The sequence below is a fragment of the Phoca vitulina genome, unplaced genomic scaffold (assembly GCF_004348235.1).
Source record: "Phoca vitulina isolate PV1807 unplaced genomic scaffold, GSC_HSeal_1.0 scaffold2, whole genome shotgun sequence".
NCBI classification, from domain to species: Eukaryota; Metazoa; Chordata; class Mammalia; order Carnivora; family Phocidae; genus Phoca; species Phoca vitulina.
The window spans coordinates 16059157-16085810 of NW_022589705.1; the positions used below are offsets into that span (position 1 = coordinate 16059157).

The following is a 26654-nucleotide window of genomic DNA, read 5'->3' on the forward strand; positions in this document are numbered from 1 at the left end:
AGGAAAATAGATTTAATAGGAACAATATTGATTGTGATATTTGATATTCACTCCTTTTTTTGTAGTCATGTGAATCCTTGCTCATTTTTGTCTCAATGGTGATAGAGCCATTAAATTAGATCAATTTTACCTTGTTTACTACTGAAATTCCAGTGATCAGATATTCAAGAAAAATTCCTTTTTGGGGGAATGTTTGTACCTTAATTGGGGACTTTCAGCAACATATAATTAAAAGAATTTAAACCTAGAAATTTACACTGAAATATGAGGCAGCTACGTTCTTTATGCAAGACCAGAGGCTAAGAATCTGTTGCATTTTTAGAGAAATAACAGGGAATGATGATGCATAAGCAACTTCAACAACACATTCCACTGTTTAACAACTTTAGCATCTGGAAACTTTCCCTTTATATGTCTTTAACTTAAATCCTTCATTTTGCTTTATTCTAAGTGGAGATAGAGAGCAACTGGCCACCATTCTCTATTTACACTTGAAAGCTCATTAAACTTTAGCACCACAGAACAGCACCACTCAGGGGACACATAAATGACCCGACATTTTTCACTTTGGCATTTGTAGCAATTTAAGGCAGCGGGCTATTTGTTACAGCCTTTGGCCGGGAGGAACTGCCAGCCCAAACTCGAGGCCTGCAGGATCTCCCTGCTACATTCCCTAGACTTTGTCAAATGCATATAGATTAACTATAGAGAGGTCTCCAGTCTTGGAAATTCCAAGGAGATCTGCTTTGGTTGTTGGGGTTCCAGGGGACCGAGGCTTATTATCAAGCAGTGATTCATTGAGTAGCTACCAATGTGGTACCAAGGCCTCTTTTACTCCTAACCACATTTGACATCTTATATAAAAAGAGGGAATGGGATGAAACTAGTTAAAAACCGCAGTTTTTAACAATACTTTGGCCTCACTCTGAAGCACTTTTGGCATTGAACAAAGAAAATAGCTCTTTGAATTTACCTAAGTCAGGTCTTAACCAAGGATGACACTTATTCTTTTCAGACTCCTCCCAGATATGCTGCTTTTCTGTTTTGTAGGACAGCATGGAAATAAATGAGAATGATAACCTTCTGTGAAAGGGAGTACTACTTCTTTGGGAATTATGTTATCCTTACCAAAAGTAAAAGAGCAATCTAATGAGGTTTTGCTGATCCATTTTAGGGACCAACTGGCGAGACTGGTCCGATAGGTGAACGAGGACATCCTGGCCCTCCGGGACCTCCTGGTGAGCAAGGTCTTCCCGGTGCTGCAGGAAAAGAAGGTGCAAAGGTATGACACGCTCGAGGAAACTTCTTGGCTGAAAGCATCCATTTACTTTTCACTGTAGCTTCTCGTCATTTGTCCATAGAGTCTCTACATGTTAGCACAGTATTTAAATGGATCAGAAAGATACACCGGTAAAATATTCAGCTTATTGTTCTTCAAGGTGTGACTGAATGATAACATAAGACCAGTTAGCTCCATTGACCATAAAGCCATCCATTTATACGCAGTTTTTAAATATAGGTAGCGGTCAGTTCATTTTAATGTATATGGCATTCCACACAATATTCTCATTATTGAATGACATTTAGGTTTTACTTACAGGTTAGAGACAATAACAGCTTTGCGTATAGAAACATGTAGAAATTACTCTCTATGATTGATGTGTATTATGTTCTTTAGGGTGACCCAGGTCCTCAAGGTATCTCAGGGAAGGACGGGCCAGCAGGACTACGTGGTTTCCCAGGTGAAAGAGGTCTTCCTGGAGCTCAGGTATAATCAGCATATAGATAAAGCATGTAAATGAGATTGCTTATCAGAAGCATTTTTCTTAGGAGTTAACTAAATAGAGACTCATAAGTAATTAAGGGGAGATGCATAAGCATAAGCATTGATTATCATAATATATATAGAAATGTATATTTGTGTCTAAAACACTTCTTACCTTTTTCGTTTTATCAGTCATACATCTCCTATTTATATTCAAGTCACATTGATTCATTTTCATTGTTTTTATTCTCATTTCCCAGGGTGCACCTGGACTGAAAGGAGGGGAAGGTCCCCAGGGCCCACCGGGTCCAGTTGTAAGTATGATTATAATAAATAGCCATGCTACCCGTGGTTGCAAATTATAGCTCTTCTTTCATTACTCTCATGCTGTGATCCCACGGTGTGTAGGAGAGAAAATAAACACACGTCAATCAAATCAGTCAATGTCTGGTTTCTACTAATTGCATGCACTAATGAGTGCAGAAACAGAGGAGTTTAGATGACTGGAAATATTTACTCCACCGCTGCTGTCAGGAGGTAAAAGGAGCTAGTTTGCTTCTTAAATACCCACAGAAATAAATCATAATTTTTCTTATTGTGAGTACTTGATGAGACTTGAATTTTGTCAATGCTTTTACAAAACTCTCCTAAGCCGGAAAAGCATTCATGTATGTGTTATATCCAGATTGCTTTATTTAGTTAATGTAACCTTATGAAATAATGGGCAAATGAGCAAATATCAGATTTTTACTTCACCTTTTCCTTTTTTGAGATATAGATCAATCCCTCTGAAAGCAGTTGCATACAGCCTTCATTTGTGCCCACGAGTTTACCTTTGTTCTCACCTGTACTCCGAAAGGTTACCAATAACAGCCAAACTGCCAACTTTAGTGGCCTCATCTTATTCTCCATCTTATTTCACCAAGCCGAAAACCTGAAAGTGGCTTTAAATCCTCTTTCAACTTCCTTATACAAAATGTTGACATCATATTAGTCCCCCCAAAATGTTTCTTTAATTTGTCCCCCTTTCTTGATCACCACTGCTCCCACCTTTGTTCAGACTCTCCTGTCTCTCCTTGCTCAGTAGTGTCTTAACTCATGTCCCTGACTCCATTTACTTAGCCTCTTCAGTTTTGCCCACTGGTTTGAGAATTACAGGTGTACATCTTTAACTATGCCCTCCCTCTACTTTTCTGCAGCTCATGGTCCCACGCTGCCTTCAGAAACACACTCCTTATAATGACCAATGAGTCATCTTCACAGCTTGGTCCCATTCACCATAGCCTGTTTTATTTGCCTTGTTGACTCCCTCTAGTTCTACCCAATTTCATGCACTGAACTTCTTGCTTCTCAAACTGCCACGATCTTCTATACTTTGCAGAGAGAATACAATTTACTTTTCCCCTTTTCCAGGAAACCCCGTTTTCCCTTTCTCTACTTGACAAAAATTCTACTCACCCAAAAAGATGAGGCTGAAATGTTAAATCTCTATAAAGTCATCTCTGGACAGTTTGCCTCCATTTCATTTATTGGTGAAATTTTTTCACCTTTAGTGCTCTTTGTTACGGTTTGTATTTTAGAAATTACATTGGAATATAATCGGTTGTCTCTCTCAGTAGACTGTGAGTTTCTGTGTTATTTTAGTACATCAAGGCGCAGTGCTGACACACAGTAATCCTTCCAAATCTACCTATTTGAATTATCAGAAAGCCTGATATTGGAATTAAGTGTATATAGCATAACTAATACTGAGAACATGGCATTATAACCTTTGGCAGATTGATTAACATATTTAATCTGCAGATCACATAAATGTCATGTTATAATGATTAAGGTAGGTATGGACACACGGTAAAGATTTTTTAAAAGGAAAAATAAGCATTTCAGTAATATATTTGACCTTCTATATGCATAAAATTATGTAGAACATTTAATAATATCCTCATAAGTTAGTGCTGGTAGCACTAGCAGAAACAACAGCTGAATACAACAGAAGTTTTTATTTGAGCATAGAATCTTCAAATTATTCAGCACAATGCAATTCATTTAATCGGATCTTCAGGATCTAAAGTGATTTTATTTTAGGAATATGTATATATATTTTAAGATCAAATTATTATATCTGTGAAACCTGAGTCATGACGATAAGGATTACATTGAAGTTATTCTTTAGGGCCCAATCAAATAATGCTATCCCAGGTGTTTGGAATAGTTAATATCTGTGTATTTGTAGGGTGCATAGTATATACAGGAGATATACTTTAACAGAATGGTAATCAACAATTATCTGACCAAATGTAGAATTGCATTTTACGTATGATATGAAAATCTAATATTTATTTAGTTGGCTTCAACACGATTTATTTGGCAATTGGTGTTTACCTCCCCATACACAATTAAGTTCCATGGAATATATCCCTTTAAGTGACTTTAAGATAAACCATTTCAAAAAGAAACACACCAAACACTAAGCAGCACTATTAGACAGTCAATGATTAAATGCCTAATGGCATACAAACCATAAATATGAATTCTGCAAGGGCGGGAGGAAAAGAAGAGAAAGCGGAAAAAAATCCTTGCAGGAGGTGGCTTCACAGAGGGCAGAAGATTTCAAGATGATTTAAGAGCAAGAAAAAAGGGGCGCCTGGGTGGCTCAGTTGGTTAAGCGACTGCCTTCGGCTCAGGTCATGATCCTGGAGTTCCGGGATCGAGTCCCGCATCGGGCTCCCTGCTCAGCAGGGGGTCTGCTTCTCCTTCTGACCCTCCTCCCTCTCGTGCTCTCTGTCTCTCATTCTCTCTCTCTCAAGTAGATAAAATCTTAAAAAAAAAAAAAGAGCAAGAAAAAAAATAAGTATTAGAGAATATCTGATTTTACCAAAGTGGAGTACATTGGGAAAAGGACTAAAATTTGATAAATTCTCGCTAGGATCCAGGCACTCTGCTATGTATTAACATAATTTAAAGCTAAAGCAGATATATGAATGGCATATGATTATTGAAGTTCTAAAATGGTAAGTTGAAGTAATTTGAAGATTTGAAGTTTTGGGAGCAAGTGGAGAAAAAAAATGAAATACAGTCTTTTGGAGTAAAAATTAATTTTAGGGAAAATGTCATTATTAGTGTGTAATATATAACAGAAATGGGAGAGACTCGATGAGCATAAAAGCTCAGTGATCAATGTCATGATATGAGTGAGCCAGTGATAAGGCCAGTAGGAAGTCAAAGAACAGTGCAGATGTAACAAACACGAGGAAGGCAGGATAGGAGGATTTATTACTAAGATTGGATGTGGGCAGTGAGGAAAGATGAAAGCTGAGTGATGACCTCAAGCTTGTGTCCTTGTGAGAATGACAGTTTGGTGACGCCTTCCATGCCTGGAGCAATTTTACCTGGTCAGGATCAACAACAACAAAGACAAAACACTCTCACATGGAAACCCAAAACCTCTCAGCAGTCACAAGAGATTTTAAAAGGCTTTCCTACTTTGCTAATAGAAATGCTCCACAGAGGCTTTTGAATTCCACAGAGGTTTGTGAGTTCATTTATTTTGAACTAACACCCTTTCTTATAATAAATTCACATATCCAATTCTGTATGCATCAACCAATTGAATCTCCTCAAAGCTGATGCAAAAGAAACAACTAAAGACATCATTCATATGTGTTAGTTCCTTGTGCTATTGCTTTAATTGCTATAAATTATAGTAAAGAGGTATATGGTGATGACTTATACTTTGTATCAAGTTTTTTATCTTTTTTTTTAAGGGGGGGTAGAGGGTAAAGGAGAGAGAAAGAATCTTAAGCAGGCTCCACATCCAGTGTGGAGCCCCCCACGGGGCTCTATCTCACAACCCTGAGATCATGACCTGATCCAAAATCAAGAGTCAGATGCTTAACTGACTGAGCCACTCAGGCACCCCTGGTAACAAGTTTTAAACAAACCTTGGTTTACTCCATCTAAAGCAATTATGTACATGTGAAATTTGATTGGAAAAAGTTTTATTCCAAATGAAAAGATTAAAAGAAAAACTGTTGATTTTCTAGATGTAAACCATAACTTACTCAGAAAATTTGTTCATGTTAATTTTTATCTTTTGAGCTTCAAGACTTTGTATGGTGTTACCTTGCAATTGATAGTAAACACAAGGAGTGGTGACTTTTTTGGCAAGAAAGATAAGCTCTATTTTGCAGTGTTGATCAAAGAGTGATGTCAAAATATCAGAGGCATATATCTGGTCACTTGGTGAGAGACAATGAAATTCTAAGTCATAAGGGATAAAGGTATACAAAAATATCCTGTAAACTTCTTGATTCTATAGTAGATGGGTCTGAGTTTATATCCATCTATATTAACTTTCCCTTTGAGATACTGACCAAGTCATGGTAAGTGCAGGACTGAAATTCTTAAGAACAGAGAGGGATGAAGGTTTTGGTTATTCATATTAAAGCAAAAATATTTAAGTGATGGATTCTCTGCAGAAAGAATGTGAATAAAGAATGTGAAAGGTAAAGGAAATAGAAAAGGGAGATGAAGTAATGTTAGAAGTGTTTATTCTTTCAACTCTTAATGCTAGGAACTTTATAATCTTTATTTGATTTGATTCTTGGCTGCCTGACCCAGTAGAGATTATCATTCCATTTTTTTTCTTTTTTTTAATTTTTTTTAAATTTTTTATTGTTATGTTAATCCCCATACATTACATCATTAGTTTTAGATGTAGTGTTCCATGATTCATTGTTTGTGCATAACACCCAGTGCTCCATGCAGAACGTGCCCTCCTCAATACCCATCACCAGGCTAACCCATCCTCCCATCCCCCTCCCCTCTAGAACCCTCAGTTTGTTTTTCAGAGTCCATCGTCTCTCATGGTTTGTCTACCCCTCCGATTTCCCCCCCTTCATTCTTCCCCTCCTGCTATCTTCTTTTTTTTTTTCTTAACATATATTGCATTATTTGTTTCAGAGGTACAGATCTGAGATTCAACAGCCTTGCACAATTCACAGTGCTTACCAGAGCACATACCCTCCCCAGTGTCTATCACCCAGTCACCCCATCCCTCCCACCCATCCCCACTCCAGCAACCCTCAGTTTGTTTCCTGAGATTAAGAATTCCTCATATCAGTGAGGTCATATGATACATGTCTTTCTCTGATTGACTTATTTCGCTCAGCATAATACCCTCCAGTTCCATCCATGTCGTTGCAAATGGCAAGATCTCATTCCTTTTGATGGCTTCATAATATTTCATTGTATATATATACCACATCTTCTTTTTTTTTTTAATTTTTTTATTGTTGTTAATCCCTATACATTACATCATTAGTTTTAGATATAGTGTTCCATGATTCATTGTTTGTATACCACATCTTCTGTATCCATTCATCTGTCGATGGACATCTTGGCTCTTTCCACAGTTTGGCTATTGTGGACATTGCTGCTATAAACATCGGGGTGCACATACCCTTTCGGATCCCTACTTTTATATCTTTGGGGTAAATACCCAGTAGTGCAACTGCTGGATCATATGGTAGCTCTATTTTCAACTTTTTCAGGAACCTCCATACTGTTTTCCAGAGTGGCTGCACCAGCTTGCATTCCCACCAACAGTGTAGGAGGGTTCCCCTTTCTCTGCATCCCCGCCAACATCTGTCATTTCCTGACTTGTTAATTTTAGCCATTCTGACTAGTGTGAGGTTCCATTTTTAAAGGCAAAGGATCTGGGGCTTAGAGAAAGTAAACAACTGACCCGAGTTCATAGTCCTTTGGAGACAAAAAGTCATGATAACACATTACACAAACTCATTTCCAAATATGTATACCTCTCACTCTGCAAAATCTGCTTAATTGTTCTTCCTCTCCCTCTCTCTCCCTACCTGTCCCTCTCTCAATCTCTCTACTTCTTTACCCCCCTCTCTCTCAGTTGCATTTTCCCAAGTCCTCTTAATCCTTCTCTAGTGCTGTGAACAATATTTTTTCAAAAGGAAGAGAGTTATAGGAGTTAATATCACAGCTAACTGGCTTTAGTATTCCTATATGTGGTTCTTATAACCGTAGCTTAATTTAAATGAATGAAAGTTCAAACTGCTTAAACAGATGTACAGGTTGAATCCTTAATGACTATAGATGTTTTTCAGTACACTGTTGAATCTTCAGCTTCTTAATCCTAGAATGCAATTTTCAAGGAGCCTAGGTGTGCTGTGTGTTTCTGGATTACTAGAGAAATAAATTCCCTCATTGCACAGGATATTGATGAACTAAAACTAAAAGCCCTAAGTAGGGCTTTTATCAATTAACAGTTCTTGCTTACAGTGAGATTTTTAAAGTTTGTTCATGTCACAATTATGTACCTTATACACTATTTTTTACATATTCTGATCCATACAAAGCAAAATATAATATTTCATAGTCATCCATCCATCCTTGTGCCCATCTGTTTATTTATAAATATTTTTGACATCCATTCTCTTTATTCATAATCCATGTAGTCAGAAATGTACTTCGGGCTAGCTCTGTCCCATTGCTATGACATCCTACAGAAGTGGGCTTACTGAAGCTCTGCTAGGTCCAGCTGAGATGTCATTGGCTTATGTTTGGAGGAACTATGATATGTGGTGTTATACCAACCAAAAAGGATCTATTTGAGGATATGGGAGATTGCTTGATGCGCAGCCCTTGCTATGAATATCCTTAGAAGAAATCTCTTACTAATCATAGCTGTAGAAATCTTTGTAATTTCTTGAGCAGCTAGCTAGCTTTTTTTTTTTTTTTTTACTTTTAACTGTTATGAATTGTGAAACCAAATTCTCTTTTGACTTTGACTTACAAAAATCACGGATTTAAAATTGAGATCCAATAAAAAATAACTGTTTTGCTTTATGACTGTTTTTGTAACTTTCTGAATTCAATTCTATCAAAAATACATGTGATATACTTTAATATTATCTATTATATCTTATTATAATTATTTTTAAAAGTGCTGGACAGGACCCATTAAATTGATTTCACAACCCATGAGTAGATCATGGCCTGAAGTTGGGAAAAACCTTGGTCTATTGTATACATTTTTAGATTACTAATATTATTGCTTCTATCTTTTGCCAATAAAAAGTTACTTGCTTATCTATTTTTCTTGTCTAATCCTTTTTTTGTCTATTTTTTATTTATATTATCTTATATTTTTATGTCTTCCCTGTAAGCTGCTAAAATCTTTTCTTACAGAAAAACTGTAATTAAATAAATATCTGAATATACCAGTCTATTAAGCTCAAGTTAAATAGATTCATTAAACAGATATTTCCTAAAAAGAACTTATGGTATACTGAAGAAGACAGATATGAAATAGATAAAGTAACATAATAAATAATAAGTTATATATTAAATTACAGCACAAAGAAGATGAGATGGGAACAATGATTTTTTTAATGTTCTAATTATAGCTATAAATAAAAATCAGTTTTATCAATGAAAGCAAGTTTTCTAAAGGTTGTGCTACTTGAAGTGATTGTGTATTAAGAAACCGTTTTTCGTGCTCCCACTGAAGACAAACAAAATGATCCCAACAGGGTGCTGTGTCTTTGGGCTTTTAAAGTTTGGCAAAAACCAAGTGCTCACTGTATGCATGATGTTGTACACAAGAGCTGGTAATAGATGCCAATCAAGGCACAGGCATGTTTTCTGATCTCAGGGGGTTTACTCACTAAGTGGATATCTCGATGCACACACGCAAAGCAGAAAGCAACAAAGGACTGAAAAGAAGAAAGGAAGGCAGTGAAGCATTTTTCTCACATGTTGAACATAAACTTGAGTAAACGTTTTGTATTTATGTAAACACACACTATATATATACATATTATGCAAGCAAATTCTCAGATTGTACCTACCACCTACGTTTGCACCAAACAAAATCAAGGAAAATGCATTCCCTAAATATCTCTTCTCTGTATATTTTTTCTGGCATGGAACCATCCTCTTGCCAATAGTTCTTTCTCTAAAAATAAGGAGATTAAAATAAAATGGTACATTTAGGAAAAACACCTTCTTTTCCTTACAACCTCTTTTCTTACAACCACATTTTTTCCCCTGAGAGTGGTAGGAGTTGATATGGAGAAAATGTATGAGAGGGGGCCAGACATCTAGCTTCTAAAAGGTAAATGTCCAAGGTTTCAAAATTGTGCCATACATACTTTACGCCTTTCCTATGACTTCTATTTCATGACTATGTCCTAATCATTCTGACTCTTTTTTCCTCTTTATGTGCTATTATTTTTTCTTGTCATTTTTTTCTTAGGAGTTTATAGGTCTCTCCTATCATAATTCCTATTTTTTTCTAATTTTGTTTTTATGCCCTATTCCAGAGAACCTTCTTTTCACTGGCTTTTACCTAGTCCTTGATCCAAGAAATAGATAAATTCTAAGCAGGATTAAATCTCCTGATTAATTCATCATATACTATATTTTTTAAGATAGAGCACATTTTCTCTGTTGGAATCCAGGTAACCTATTATGACATCCAACCAGGAATGAGCAAAGTATAGAGATGGTGGGGATCAATGACCAAAGATTAAGATATTACAGGTTTTGGACTTGATCATTCAGTATTTATGCTTTAAATTCTGGTAATGCTTGTTATTTTCCTGACTTTTCAGCTTGTATGATCTAAAATACATGTAATCTGGGGAGTGTGAATTTCCTCGGTTTTGTCCTGAAGGTCAAGTTGTCTTTAAAAGAAAGGGCAGATTTTTTTTCCTCCTACTTGAATAGCTCTTGTTTGTAAAAATTTGTGTTTATGCTTCTAAATACAAAAAGGGTGGAAAAAATCTCCACCCTTCTTTTAACAGTGTGACTTCAGATCTACCATATAAGCTGGATCTTAGTTTTCTCTTCTATAAAACTCTCTAGTGGGCTGCTTTTAACTGAATGTTGATGAGATGATTTCTCTGTTTACCACTTTCATTTACTTTACAAATGCTCCTCAGAATATGAAACACCCAGTGAAAATAACAGGAAATACTCATCTGGGTGCTCTCCTGTGTGTGAAGGGTTAAAGAAATAATCACACCATTCTCTTTGCTCCAAGAACATAAACTGATACTATTCCTTCTTGTATTTTCACTGTAAAGTTTAGAGGAAGGGGCTAGAAGAGGATTAAGTTAACAATAGTTACTTAACTATAGAGAGAAATGCAAATTTCTCCCTTTTAAAAGCAGCTATGTGTCCACCTTTCAGTTAAAAACACGTGACCTGTAGTGGTTAATATTTAGTATTAAAATAGCAGAATAAATAAATAAATAAAGCAATATTTTACGACATCATGGTCATTGTAATTCGTTCAAGTCAGCATGTACTATTGTCTCTGCTTTTGCACAGCAAAGAAAAAAAATAAAAAGACAACCTACTGAATGCCTTTGGAAAATGTTTAACTTGCCATGTCCCCATTGCTATTTAAATCACGGGGTGGGAAAATGGTATTTCTATAGTTTTTAGCATTTTTTTCTGTGAGTTCTTTCCAGTTAGGCACTTCTGATGTGTAAAATATTCGTCATTGGTGTAAAAGATGAGTATACCGACAGTTTAAATTAGGATTAAAGATATCATTTTGTGGAAAACTCTCTACCCTTCTTTTAACAGTATAACCTTAGATACACCATGTAAACTTCTGGATCTTAGTTTTCTCTTCTATAAAATTTTACTTCTACACTCATTTGAAATTGCATATCTATTTTTGAAATATGTAGATGTCCATGTCATGTCCAACAGATCTCTAAGATCTGTTACATTCATACTTTTAAGACAGACATTGCTCAAAGACCTAAAGACCTTTAGAGCTATCACCACATTAAACATCAAACATCACAAAACCTGGGGACAGACTATTTCTGTCCCCATTTTATTGGTGAGAAATGTGAGCCTTTGAGTGGTTAGTCAGTTTGCTCAAGATGGGAATGTTAGTGGTTCCAGTGCCGGAAAGGGAAAGATCACACATACTCACATACTATGGACATGTTTATTTACTTAGGGTCTACTATGTTCGAGTAACTACTCAAAGTTCTGGAAGTCAATGAAAAAAATAAGCAAAAATCCTACCTTTGTGGAGCTGATCATTATCCATTTAATCTATGTGTAAATGCAAATGTATTTGTTTTAAATGTAAATGTTTATTTATCTGACCATCATAAAGCCCTCTGCTCTTTACTATAGCCAGTTATAGAGCTATGCAATACTTTCTATCACTATAAATGTCTACCCTTTATGGAAAAAAAAAAATGCATGTGCACCATGAGACTCTCAAGGGCTGCTACCTACCATAATATATTTTGTATTCCCAGTCAGTGTCACAAGAAAGTAGATTCTAACTATATTTTTTGTAGAATGTGCAAATGGGTTCTTTTTTTAATACGGGGTTTAAATTTTTATTTTTTTTAATGAGATTTCTCTAGTGGTTCAGTTGGGAACTAAAGGACTCATAAGGCTTATTCTTTTAAAAGTTGGCTTGGGAATATTTTTAAAAGATTTTGCATGTTTGTAAGATCATTTGCTTAATAGGTATGTATCATCAGAGATTTTCACTTTTCATTTATAGAAGTATAAAACAAAATCATTGCAGAGCATGCTGTTATTAAAAATCTAGACTTATAGAATGTTTGAAATAACTAATGGAAAAAGAAATCACAGTTATACTTTAGGGCACAAATATACATCCAAAATGTCTCTTCTTATTGTTTTCATCCACTGTTTTAAAGTTAATGAGCTGTGACAAGATCATGAGCAATATTTTAACTGCAGGAAAGTAATATGTTTTTATTGTTAATTTTAATGCACGTTCCACAAGTAAGATGGCAATCTGAAATTTAATTTTATGAATGCTCCAAGGGAGTAATTAAAATAGTTAAGCTTTGCCATAAAAAATAGCATATAATATCTACAAACTTTAAACATTGTCATTGATTCAAATCAGCATTCTTTCTCTACTTGATATACATGAACATTTTATTTGATTAATTTTAAATATTAAACATACTTTGCTAGAAAATTAATAAGCATTCTTTTCTTAAGCAAAGGCCATTAGTTATTTTCATATAACATGTCAGGCATAATGTATCCAGCTAAGGAAATATATATTTCTCTTAATTTTTATACCACATTTTCTAGGGAAATATATTCAAATAATGCTCTTTCTCCTGCAAATTTGGGAAATTTCTATTGACTACACATGAATACATTTAGATCCTAAATTTTTTAACGTATCTATCATGTTCAGACATTTTGTAGAAAGACCAGTGCATATCTCTAATTCTATTATCATGTTATTGTATTTATTAATATTATTTATAATTATTTGATGCATATAGTAAATATTCTATGCTTTGGAAGTATCAATGAAGAAATCATGGAGATATTTACAGGACAAAATTCAGGCCAAATGCTACATTAATTTCTTCAGAAAATAGTGGTAGAAAACCTAGCATACTATGGTAAGTTGTATAAGGAATATTTAGAAGGATGTTTCATGCTTTAAATTCTTAGAATAATATAACTTTTAGAAAAGATGGTTGTTATCTTGGGCCTAAAGAATGGCTAAAAGTTTAATAGTACAGGAAAAGACCAAAGACCTCCCAAGGTAGAATATAAGACTGACCAACCACTGAGAGATAACAGCAGGTATATTGTATTAGAGGAACAATGAGAGATGTGTTGTATTAGGAGAAAATAACTTGCACATTACATACTAAAATAAAAAGTAAAAAAAATTCCGAGTTTGTATATATGAGTATTTTGGGGAGAAGATCAAGGATAAATATATTCTCAAAAAGAAGCATTAACCCAAACAGTTTCGAGTTCTGTACATAAGAAAGAAGAGTTACAGGAAACAAACCGAGGGTTGCTGGAGTGGTGGGGGGTGGGAGGGATGGGGTGGCTGGGTAATGGACATTGGGGAGGGTATGTGCTATGGTGAACACTGTGAATTGTGTAAGACTGATGAATCACAGACCTCTGAAACAAATAATACATTATATGTTAAAAAAAAAAAAAGAAGATAGTAGGAAGGGAAAAATGAAGGGTGGGAAATCGGAGGGGGAGACGAACCATGAGAGACTATGGACTCTGAGAAACAAACTGAGGGTTTGTTTCTCAGAGTCCATAGAGGGGAGGGGGGTGGGGGGATGGGTTAGCCTGGTGATGGGTAGTAAGGAGGGCACGTATTGAATGGAGCACTGGGTGTTATATGCAAACAATGAATCATGGAACACTACATCAAAAACTAATGATGTAATGTATGATGACTAATGTAACATAATAAATAAAATTAAAAAAAAGAAAATTTAAGAATCTTGCTTCAAATAAAAAAAGAAAGAAGAGTTAGCTTCTAAAACCACAGGTGGAACATAATGAAAAAGCCCCACACATGTGTTAAATAGTTCTCAAAACTGAAAACAATTCTTTGTTGTTGAAAATTAAAAATAAACTTGTAAGAAACAGTGACAAAAAGCAAAGATTCTAATGAACTGTTTAACGAAGTTTAAATGAACGATATCAATAACAGAGAATGACTCTTTGGACAAAGGACATAACTATTGCCATAAATTCTTTTACGTTTTCTTATTTTAGAGGGTATTCAACAAATATGAGCTCATTCTGGGAGAAGTAGTCTTAAATGGCTGTGTTTCTCCCACTTATTAAAATTTAGCACAATATGTATGAATTATAGTGGTACAAACAATCAGGGATTCTTTTTTTTCTCACCTTTTATTTATGAAATACTCAGTACTTAGAAAAAAATCTTTGTATGGATCATGGCACATCAAGTCCTTATGGCCTTTATCTGAAAAATAGGCAAACTGTATTGGAATTAAATTATATTGCATGTGCAGAGTACTTAGCACAATAATTGTTTAATAGGCTTGATAATGGGAAAATAATAAGTTTTTTTAATATACATTTCAGCTTCCTAGTGAATCTCCCCTTTTATCATTCCAGTCTCATAGCTGTTGACCTCAACACAGTCTAATGTGACATCTTCCTCATGTAGTCTTCCAACAGTTGGGGTTTAAATGTAACACAGAATTAAAGAGAAAAATTTCCATGGTCTGACAAATCAAAATTGCATCTCTTTTGTATAGTCAATTACAAATAAAATATCTCAGCACTTAAATTGGATGCTTTAGTTTAGATTTGATAACACTAATGGGTAGTAATCCTTTCCTGAGATTTCACAAGTAAAATGTTAAAATAGAAATGTAATGCAATCATGTACGCACCAGTTTTTCAGATAAGTAGAGATTTATCTTTAGGGATGTCACATTGTATACGGTCTTCTGTTGATATTTTTCTATTACAAAAAAAAAAAGAGTGCTTTCTTTATTGAAGTTTTTCTTCCTCTCTTTGTAATTCAGGAAACACATTTGCGTTTCTCTCAATTTCAGGGTCCTTGTTCTTATTCCTCTTGTTCTCCTCCTCCTCTCCTTTTGTCTCTCTGCTCCTCCTTCCTTTTCCCTACCTCTCTCTCCCCCCTCGTCCTTGCCCTCAATCTCAACCTCCAGGCTTCCCTTCTGACCTCCCTCTCTCTAATAAATAGAGACAAATCTTTACATTCCTTTCACTTTTAGGGCAGTACCTCTTGAATGCAAAAACACATAGAGGACTCTACTCTTAGTTTTCTCTTCTGCACTGTCTTCCAAAATCATTCATCCAAAGTCTTTACCTTGTTAACACTTACACCACTTGTGGTTGACTTTTTTTCCATAAAAATATTTGATTAGGTTTCAAAAAACATTTTGACAGAGAGTAGATGTTTATTATCTAAAAAAATACTAACTGCAATTTTCCTTTGTTCTTTAGTATTTGAAATATGTAATTGGTAAAAATTTAATTTTTACACAGTTCTTGGTTAATTATTATGCAACATGAGGAACAATTCCTAGGTTTGTTTTTAAATATGTACTTATTATAGTGCAAAAATGCCACTTCTGTTTATATTAAGTTTAAATTTCATGATTTCTTTAGCCATATTTTTAGTAAAGTTTCTCCAAATTCTATATCCTAAGTTTAAGATACCCTAAAATTTTAAAAAGTGTAACAGTGGTTGCAAAACAAAACAAAGAGGGCACGTTCTGCATGGAGCACTGGGTGTTATACACAAACAATGAATCATGGAACACTACATCTAAAACAGGTGATGTAGTGTATGGTGATTAACATAACAAGAAAAAAAAAATTTAAAATGAAATAGAAAATCACTTTTTCTAGTGTCACTCTTAAATTATTACCAATGGTCTGGAATCTGTACTCTCTTAATTCATTTTAATTGTGTTAGCATTCAGATACCTAGATAAATAAACAACTATTCTATGTACCTTGTGAATTTAGCCAGAAAAATAATATCAGGAAATTGAGTAGTAAATATTTTTGTAATCTTTTGTAATCAATGAATATTTCAAGAAAATTAAATTTAAAGATATTCTGATTAAATAGCCCCTGAGAGTCATTGATGTCTCCATTTGAGAGAAACGGTGGGTGGCTTTGTAGAGAAAGCACTTGGAGGAGCCCAAGATCAGAGTTTCTTTGGACTAGCTACATGATTATGATGAGCTATAGGTTTCTCACCTTTACAACTGATGGGCTACAACTGCACTATCAACTCTATGGAATGTTTGTGGTAATAAAATGACAAAATGAATGTAAAATGGATTTGTATATTGTCAAGCACTATGTCAATACAAATTGTTGTCATTATTATCACTGTTCTTGTGTTTATACGTAATTGGTTCTCTACCTCATAAAATATAAATTAGAACAAAGTCACTAATTCATATTTGAATAATAAAAAAATTTCCAATTATATGGGAAGTATACTTTTAGAAAATAAGTGTTAAGGTATTGTATTTTCCAGCTTTTATAAGTCATTTCTTCTATGAGTTTTGAAGATGTTATCTAAATAAGGAGGACTATTAATAATCCTATTTTCTAATATTTCAGATTTAGTTCAATCATGAAAGAAAATGATAAATTGTAACTTAACCACCCATCTAGGAATCTAATTCAAAGACAACGTTCTTGTTATTTTTTTATTAAATAAAATTGGAAATAGTAAATAGGTTATACTTGAGCTTTATGTGACTTAGTAAATGTGTTTTCATTTCTTTTATTCTTTCTTTAAATAATGATTTCTCAAATTGTTGATAGATGGAATTAATATGAAGGCAGTATCCACACTGTTATTTTTTTTTAATTTTACATATTAGGTATTTTTTATAGCAAATTAGTTGAAAATATATGGCATCTTCTTTGAAACTCAGTCGGACATATCTAATCATATGAATTATATTGCCAATGTTTGTAATAAAACCCAATGATCCCTGTCAGACTCCAAGATAAATTTAAGGACTTATTTTCTGGGAAAAAGTCCAAACTCTGGGATAATGATTATCAAACTTTATTTTGTAAAAAAAAATTATATTCGTAGTCTAAAGCAGCGACGATTTCTGAACTCATTTTTAGGACTTGGAAATTGTGATTCAGCAAGTTTGAGGTGAAGCCCAGAAATCTCTTTGAGAAATACTAGTCTAGAAAATTTTTCTGCTAATCCATAATAATACAGAGAGAAAATCATATAAGTTATTTATTGGATTCATGTTTTATAAAGCATTATGAACAGTTGTGAAAACTTAAAGAATGATATCTGTAAAATATTGAAGATCTACAAATTAAAATTTTTCATCTTATCAATATTTTCCTAACTTCAATATCTGTGCTTAATATTGGGTCTAGAAATTAATCATTCAAATAATGAGTACAACCGTTCCTATTTGAGATCTCCCGTTTGTCTGAAAGTGACTTTTACATTATTTACTATACTGTAAGATTCCACTATGAAATAAATGATTCTTAAGCCAGTATCACTTTTTCCCATCGCTAATGACAAAACGCTTTTTTCCCCATGTATTAGGGCTCACCAGGAGAACGTGGATCAGCAGGTACAGCTGGCCCAATTGGTTTGCCAGGGCGTCCAGGCCCCCAGGGTCCTCCTGGTCCAGCTGGAGAGAAAGGTGCTCCTGTAAGTAATTTCAAGGAGAAAATATATCATACTGCCATTCTGCACAAGTTATTACTTTTTATTCAAGGATATTAGTTCTTCATACTCCACTGCCTTCTCTCTGCATATGTGGCTGGCATAGAAACACATTTCTTTTTATATTTATAATAGAGAAAATTTCAAATTCAATTAAATGAGATGACATTTTCCCACACTTTATGAAACTCTAAGACCTGTGAGGGAGTTGGATATTATTAATGTAAAAGGCTTCTGATTTTCCTCCTTTTAAAAAATAAAATTGGAGTTTTGATTAAAACTATACTTTGCTGCTTTATATTCGAAAAGTGTGCACTTTTCACTCCTCTTGTATTACAACTTCATATCCAGTATTTCCAAAGTCTGTAAATGAAACCCACAGAAAGTGGCTGCCCATCTCATGTAATTTGAGTTTTGATCTACAGTGAATGAGATGGGAAATATCTAACCAATTATTTTATCTTATATTTATTGGATTTAATAACTTTATTTTTAAATGATTGTGGGCTATATTCTATTCATTAGGCTTATGTTTCTTTGTCAAGATTTCTTCTCGGTTTCTGTTTCTGCTTTTTATTTAATCATATTAATTTTCTTAAAAAATTCTCATTCTCCAAGATTAAAACACAAACTCATTCAATAAAGGTGGATAAAATGGTTGACCATAATACATAAAAATAGGAATTCAGTACTTTTGTATATATTTAAGTCTTAATATATATAACCTAGTTTAAAACTAACTGATTTATTACTAAGACTTTAGTTTTAGCAAGTTGCTTTCATTGTCCATGCATTTTTCTCTCACTACTATTTGTGATATTGTTTCCAAATTAAAATGCTTGTTCTCTGTGATCTACTACCTTTCAGAAATATTATAATGGGGTCATACCAACTGTAGATAGATTTTTTGGTGACAAAAAAGCACTTTTATTTGCTGAGAAAATTTTTAAAGCAACATATTTCCAACTTAGTAAATATGTTGAAAATGCAGACGTTGTTTTCTGAGATGTTAACAAGTATGAAAAAATCATTCTTTGCCCCCCCCCTTACAAACTGTGTAACTTCCTACAAACTTTTATAGTATGTTGTGCATGAGAAAGGGATAGAAAAGACAGACTTAGGCCTTCTCCTAGAAGTTCACTCAAAAATCCAAGGTACCCATATCTTGGCACAACACAGTGAAGAATGCATACAGAATAAAAAGATATACATTTCTTCTTATACAAATTGAAAATACACTAATTAGAGAAGTCAAGGATTTTATGAAGATAATATATTAAAATGCTGGGTTTTAAAGTGGTTAAATACCTTGGTTTTATGAAGAAAAAAAGGAAAATATTGAAGCAAAGATAAAAATATGGAAAGGTTCTGAAAGTGATAATAAGAGATTAGTTTTGTAAAATAGAGGAGACATTATTAACAGAAGGCCTTCCTTGTAAAAGCTGAGATCTGGGCTTGGGTTTCATTGGTGATTGATGATACAATGACTAAGAAGGGGAAAAAGATGCTCTGCCCTTTTGTCCTCTCTCAATTATTCCCACTACCAACAAAAATTCCAAGATGTTCATTCTATTTTCCTTTTGTTCAACAAATAGTTATTGAGAACAACTCAGTGCAGTGCACTGTATTAGTTCGTATTTTTGAAGAAGGTGTCTATTTAGGGATAGTAGCATAAAATGGTTATACAAGTGTTAGGGGAAAGTACCCATAGACCTCCATGCAGAGGTTTAGCAAAAACTGATGAAAATGTTGGCTAATATGTTAAGTGCGGTCGTTTACTTCTTCCTAAATCCAAATATAAATTTGGGATCTTAACTCCTCTGAGCAACTTGTGTTATAAAAATGTTATATAATTATTAGTAGACTAAGGCTTGCATAAAAAAAAAAAAAAGATAAGATGGGGGGGTCTGTGGAAGGCAAGTCCCTGGCTAACTTAACCACCAATCTACCTCCTTGGAAGGAAGAAAATGGAAAACAAGCGCCAGGAATATCCACATGACTTACTTATGGCAATAACTGTGGCCTAATCTCTATCCCCAAATTAATCAGTGTCAGGATTGTAAATCTGAGAGTTACTTAGAGTAAGAGCCATGTTAGGAGGCATATTATTGAATTCCCATGTTATACACTATTGAGGGAGGAGAATAAAGGTTTGGACTCTCCTTTAGGGGGAATCATAATGGTGGGAGTTTTGAAAGACTCAAGTAAGAGAGAGAGAGAGTAAAAGAGCCCATGACCAAGAAACAGACTCTTAAGTACAGAGAACAAACTGATGGTCACCAGAGGGGAGGTGGGGGGCGGATGGGTTAAATAGGTGATGGGGATTAAGGAGGGCACTTGTAATGATGAGCACTGGGTGATGTATGGAAGTGTTGAATCACTATATTGTACACCTGAAACTAATATTACACTGTATGTTAACCAACTGGAATTTAAATAAAAACTCTAAAAAAAAAAAAAAAAGAGCCATGAGTGATAGAAAATATATCCAGGGCACACCATCATGTAGGCCTGAGAGTAAAGAGTCTCCTTGTTGAATATTGTAAAAGATCAATAATACTCAAAGCCAAGTAAAAGCAAAAAGAGAGATGGGGACTTGGCCTGTTGGGCATTTGTGACCTCCGGGTAATTACAGTGGGATTCAAAAGAAGGCAGGTGATTAAAGGAATGGGATCGGTACAGGTAGAGCAACCCCAGTAAGCCATGTGGCTAAAAAATACGGGGGCAGTAGGTAGAAGTACAAGCAGAATTGAATGCATTTCCTCTTATTATGATGATACACATATATTTATTGCTTAACCAATATAAGAAAAGTATCAGTGAAGATTAAGGAAGTTAAGGGTGTCAGAGTAAACTAGAGCTGCCAGCTTCAGCCAATCAGAATTGGACTGGGAATTCAGGTTTATTATTTGTTTAGTTCCTGATTTTGGCTAAGTTATTAAATACCCCAACGCCTCTAAAAAGAAGATATCCACGATATTTTGTGAGGATTAGATGAAATTATAGTCCTAAATTACTTTGTAGAATTGTGATAATAAGTCTTCACTGAACCATCATCAGCATCTTCTTGTGTGTGGACCAGAGTTGTCATAAAAAAGGATGGATTTTAACCAGAAAATAGATGCATAAATTGGCTTTTGAATAAGGAGGGATGGATTTGGTGAATTATAATACAAGTTGAGGGTATAGGTGCAGGCTAAATACAAGATCATGCCAAGTCAAACATAGGACATAGGGATGAGTAGCTGCTTCTATCAAAATTTTAAGCTGAGATTCAGCTATTAACATTAGTGAAAGGGTAGAAGGGATGAAATAAAGACCGCTTAAGGAAAGATGGATGATGTTTCTGATAGTCCTGTAGACTGAAGGCCGAGAGATGCATACATAATGGAGGAAGAGTTTGTCATCTTGCAGAGTTGTAAATGAAGAATCTAAATTTAGTGTGGTGTAGAGCAGTTGGAAGATTTTTCCTGACTCCACGCAGAACAGAATCAGAAGAAATAAATAGCAGGTTGTTCTTGGCTAGAGATCATGTGTACTATAATGAAGGCAGATAAGAATTAATCTGTCTTATTTATGGATACTCTTGTATAAAACAATCGATATTTGGAGTTTAGGCTCTAAAGGAAATCTAAATTTAAGGAAAAGTATCTGAATCAGCTGATGTGTTTAAAATGATGAAATTCACTATGAATAACAGCACATCTTACAAGCATAAATAGGTGTGAGATATTGTAATATTTGATTTAAAGGTAATAAAAAGTCTCCAAGGTGACATCAAGGGTATGTCTTAAATGATAATTAGGGCTAGTTTTGAAAGACAAGAGCATATGGAATCTAGGAAATGAATAAATCAGAGTTCACAAGTTGACTTTGTTTTATAGATATGTTGTTATTTTTGTTGTCATTAATAATTCAACAAATACTCCCTAAGTGGCCACTCTGGGCCACAGGCCAAAGGGATGCAATGGATTACAAAAACAGACATAGTTTCTGCCCTCATACGATTTATTATCTGATGGGACAATTAGATAATAAGCAAAGAATCCCTAAGTACGTGTATAATTACAAACCCTGGTTAGTGATATGAAAGGAATGTACTGGTATATGTCAGCTTGTAGCAGAGGGAACTGAGCTGGAATCAGGTCTTTTCCTTGGACAGGACACCGATGATGGAGTGTAAAAGATGAAGAGGAATTATCTCGGTGAAGGGTCCTCCTAGGCATCTTCAGGCCAAGTAACAAGAGGGTCATGGAATCAGGTTTAACTGAAAAAAAGTCTAGAGGGTGGGGTGACTGGGTGATGGACACTGGGGAGGGTATGTGTTCTGGTAAGCGCTGTGAAATGTGCAAGACTGTTGAATCTCAGATCTGTACCTCTGAAACAAATAATGCAATATATGTTAAGAAAGAAAAAAAGAAGAAGAAGAATGTAGCAGGAGGGGAAGAATGAAGGGGGGGAAATCGGAGGGGGAGAAGAACCATGAGAGACGATGGACTCTGAAAAACAAACTGAGGGTTCTAGAGGGGAGGGGGTTGGGAGGATGGGTTAGCCTGGTGATGGGTATTGAGGAGGGCACGTTCTGCATGGAGCACTGGGTGTTATGCACAAACAATGAATCATGGAACACTATATCTAAAACTAATGATGTAATGTACGGGGATTAACATAACAATAAAAAAATTAAAAAAAAAGTCTAGAGGGGTTGGAATGCAGAGAGCAAGTGCAAGGGGAGGCTAGATGCTGCTGGGCAGGTAATAGGAGGCAGATAATGGTAGGCCACACTAGCAGCGTGGTCTTTTTTTTAGGAATGGTAAACAAGTAAATTGAAGAATTTTGATAAGATGATCTGATTGTCTCTCTGATTACAGCATGGGGAATAGTTTGCAGGTAAGAATAGATGTGAGAAAGGAAAAAAGGTTATTTCAGTCGTTCAAAAGAAGGCTACTGGTATTTTGGGATAAGGTGTTAGTGGTGGAGATAAAGTGAAGTAAATATATTCAGGAGATAAGACAGATAAAACTTAATCATTGTGAAGGGACAGGAAGTGGTAAGGGAAGGGGGTTGGGGAGCAGGGTAACACAAAGGCAAGAACTAATGACTTGTGGATTCCCAAACCCTTTAACAAGAGAAATGAGTCACTGAGAGCAATCAGGTATGTATACCTTATGCAAAACTGAGGAAATCTTGACTTCTAGGAAATAATTTATTTTACACTCTGTAAGAACTCTTAATGGAAAATAACGTCATCGTTATCAAGGCACTATTTTCTTTAATTACACAACAGAGGTAAATTTAAAAACGGGAAAATAATGCCATTGTCAAAAAATAAAGAAAACTAACAGCCTTGTCATTTTGAATCAGTAAAAGCAGCAATGATTTAAAATATAAAAATCTAGGAAAATCCATGACACATTTGTTAAAAAGAGAAAAAGCTGATGCATAAAGCATAAAGTTGGGGATATGAGCAAATGCATTTTATGATTTTTTTGGCCCAGCTATTTCAGTAACCTCACAACATCAAACATCTGACTTATCAATATATAATACTTGATTAGAAAATATGTGTTTGAAGGAAAAATTCTCAGTTGAGTCTTAATTACTTTCGTGGACCATAGCCTGAGATTTAGAAATTATTAACAAGGATGGTATTCTTAGTCAGGAAAGAATGTAGGGATCTTTGTGTCGTCATTTGCTACTTGAACATATTTTTTTTTGGTAACAATTTCTCTCTCAAATATGGGACCCAGAGGCTGACTGTTGAAGTTGCACTTAAAAATTGTAATAAACAGCTAACTTACAGGTTTCTTACAGCAAAGTAATGGTCTGCTGGATTTTCAATACAGGGAGAAAAAGGTCCCCAAGGGCCCGCTGGGAGAGATGGAGTCCAAGGCCCTGTGGGTCTCCCAGGGCCTGCTGGGCCGGCGGGCTCCCCTGGAGAAGATGGGGACAAGGTTGGTATTCTTTACTCATGTTAGTACCTCCTGTGAAAATTTAATTTTTTTCTCAAGAAGCCTAGATATGTTTCTGAAGATTAGGTAACAAATCTTAAGATGGCCTTTTCGAAGTTTCATACATGGTTCATGCGCTCAAAGATTTCAGTTTAGTGTGAGTAATATTATCTATCCATGAAATAGTATGTGGGATGTAAACAAAAAAAGAGAACACAAAAACAAAGGTGGGGGGGGAAATAGCAGATGCCAAAATTGCTTATTTATTTAAATATATAGCTTCTGAAATAAATGTGAAACTAATTTAATTAGTTATTTGTATATACTTATGACTTGTGTCTTGGATATTGCAAAGGAAGACTTAAGAATGGGTCACATACCTGTTTGCTAATACTGTACTGAATACAGGGCTGTGTTGTTAAGTGTATGAATTTAATGTGTCTTCTAATATTATTGTGAAGTGCCATAACACAATTTATGAACCAGTAATCTGATAATGTGCAACATTTTAGCATTTGGAAGACCAGAGGAAAAAAATTAAGTAATTTTTGATTAATGCGTAATTATATTCTTGTATGAATCAAAGTACTTCCATTATCAGTTTATAGTGATGATATTTTAGACAAAATTGATTTTGTGAATTAAAAATCCAGTTGCAATATTCCTCAAAGTTCAGTTGACTTTTGGTTGTCTACATATTAGTCAACACTAGAAAGAGAGAAGCAGAGAAAACCCATGATTTTACAATATAAACAGTGACATTAAACACTAGCACATAATTACATTAAAGTAAAATTTAATAATGGGATGATAGTGATGACAATTGCAATGGCAGGCATGACATATTAGAAATAAACTTTAACTTAAATCTTTCCAATACAGGGTGAAATTGGTGAACCGGGACAGAAAGGCAGCAAGGGTGACAAAGGAGAAAATGTGAGTTTCCTAGTTCTTACTGAGGGACATTATTCATTCAACTTTTTTTTTTGCTATTAACCGTGGATATTTTTCCATAGTACTAGCTACTTATAATATCCATACTATATTACCTCTTTGACAACTATTCAGGTAAGATTCAGTCAATTCTAATTAAACCTCTTTCTGATGTTATGTATTAAGATATGTAATAATTCCAACCCTGAAAGCCTCGCAATGAGACTAAGTCACCAGCAAGTTTACCCTCCATCGCTTTTGCATCATTAATTCATATATCCCTGTGGTTTAAAGAGAAATCATGTCTTAGTGTGGTTATGAAAAGGATTTTGACCTGGTGGAAACTTGAAAGTGTCTCAGGTACCCCAAAGTTGTATGAACTGTGCTTTCGGAATCTTTGCTTTAAGTACTCTTCCCAACAGGTGGCAGTAATTACGAACAGTGATTGTTTTTCTTTAGTGCTCGGATATTTTATAGTGACTGATCAGTTATTTATGTAAAAAAAAGGGCAGTTAAGAAGAAATATTTATGCATGTAAGACTCATAAACATATTGAGATCTATTGCTCAAAAGAAGGAGTTCTGGTATACTTAATATATAAACTAAGTTTGCGTGTGTTTTCATATGAAGGAAATGCAGATTTTTATATATCACTACATTCTGTCTGTATAGAATCCCCCAATCCCAATATTCATTTAAAAGATAGTGTTTAGACAAATCTTTTAAGTGCTCTGAATCATGCATATCTCATTAAAGAAATCTGGCATTTTGAAAAATTTCAAATATGAAACTTCAGTGTCTTAGCATAAAAATCCATTTTTAAATATCCACATTACAGATGAGAGTGCTTTCAATAATAACTAGCAATTTAAAGCTGATTGCAAATATGCAAGTCTGAGTCTCAAGAAGTAAAACAAATAATGTTTGACTGCACTAAATGCGAAAGGCTTCTTTTCTTTTCTATAGAAATGTAGAGATGCATAATAGATTTTGATGAACCAAATGTTCTGTGCTATTAAGCTGAGGCTCTTCTGTCTTCAGTTTCAAAATTACTGATTTTTATCTCACCCCAGGGTCCTCCTGGTCCCCCAGGTCTTCAAGGTCCCGTTGGTGCCCCTGGCATTGCTGTAAGTACTCTTCTTGTTCAGCAAATTTATGTCTTCACAGTTCCCTGATTAAATTTATGAACTGTCACATAACCAGTTGATTTTGTGTGGTGATGAGTTTGTGCGTTTAACATTGAATCAAGTTTAAATTATCTAATATAATAACCAAGCTGATCTTTATAAACAAGATGTTGTGACTTCGTTTGAAAAAAAATAATAACCAGTTGAAAGTACTTAATTTGTAGTAAATTCTGAACATCATTTCCCCCTAGTTAGGCAGCTTTTATGTCACTTGGTATACATGAGAAAATCAAAATCAGCCATACATCAGAAACAAAGAATGTAAACCACACAAACAATGGTGTCTTTATAGAAGATAATGGAAATTTAATCTTTTTACTTGGTTACTTGTAAATAGACCAGCTTTGATTAAATTAGAAATGGCTATATTTTTATGATGACTTGTATCAGAATCATGATGTTTCCAGTTTGTGATCATTTTCATTGCTCTACTCTAGGGAGGTGATGGTGAGCCGGGTCCCAGAGGTCAGCAGGGGATGTTTGGACAAAAAGGTGATGAGGGTGCCAGAGGTTTCCCAGGACCTCCTGGTCCCATAGGTCTTCAGGTAAGAGGCTCTCTGCATTATGTACTCAGTCATGTCCACCTACTTCTCACACCAGCTTTTCTGGTGGACGTAAAACCAAGTAGCCTTCCTTGTTCTATGTAGGAACTTGGATACGATGTTTAGCCATAATGACTGTTTTACTTAAATGTTAGCCTCACCTTAGGTATCATACCTCCTTTCTTCATTCTCATTTTGCTTAAAAATGAA

General features: G+C 34.7%; 1 protein-coding gene across 6 annotated transcripts in view; it reads left to right on the plus strand.

The window, feature by feature from the left end:
• The window catches only part of COL11A1 (collagen type XI alpha 1 chain), a 201881-nt gene that overhangs the window by 132211 nt on the left and 43016 nt on the right, over positions 1 to 26654 (plus strand). For all 6 annotated transcript variants that reach the window (XM_032422477.1, XM_032422458.1, XM_032422466.1 and 3 more), the window contains 8 exons: positions 1175 to 1282; positions 1679 to 1768; positions 2026 to 2079; positions 17709 to 17816; positions 23678 to 23785; positions 24665 to 24718; positions 25789 to 25842; positions 26340 to 26447. In XM_032422477.1, the coding sequence (XP_032278368.1) occupies positions 1175 to 1282; positions 1679 to 1768; positions 2026 to 2079; positions 17709 to 17816; positions 23678 to 23785; positions 24665 to 24718; positions 25789 to 25842; positions 26340 to 26447 (684 nt within the window). The remainder of the gene's footprint in view (positions 1 to 1174; positions 1283 to 1678; positions 1769 to 2025; positions 2080 to 17708; positions 17817 to 23677; positions 23786 to 24664; positions 24719 to 25788; positions 25843 to 26339; positions 26448 to 26654) is intronic.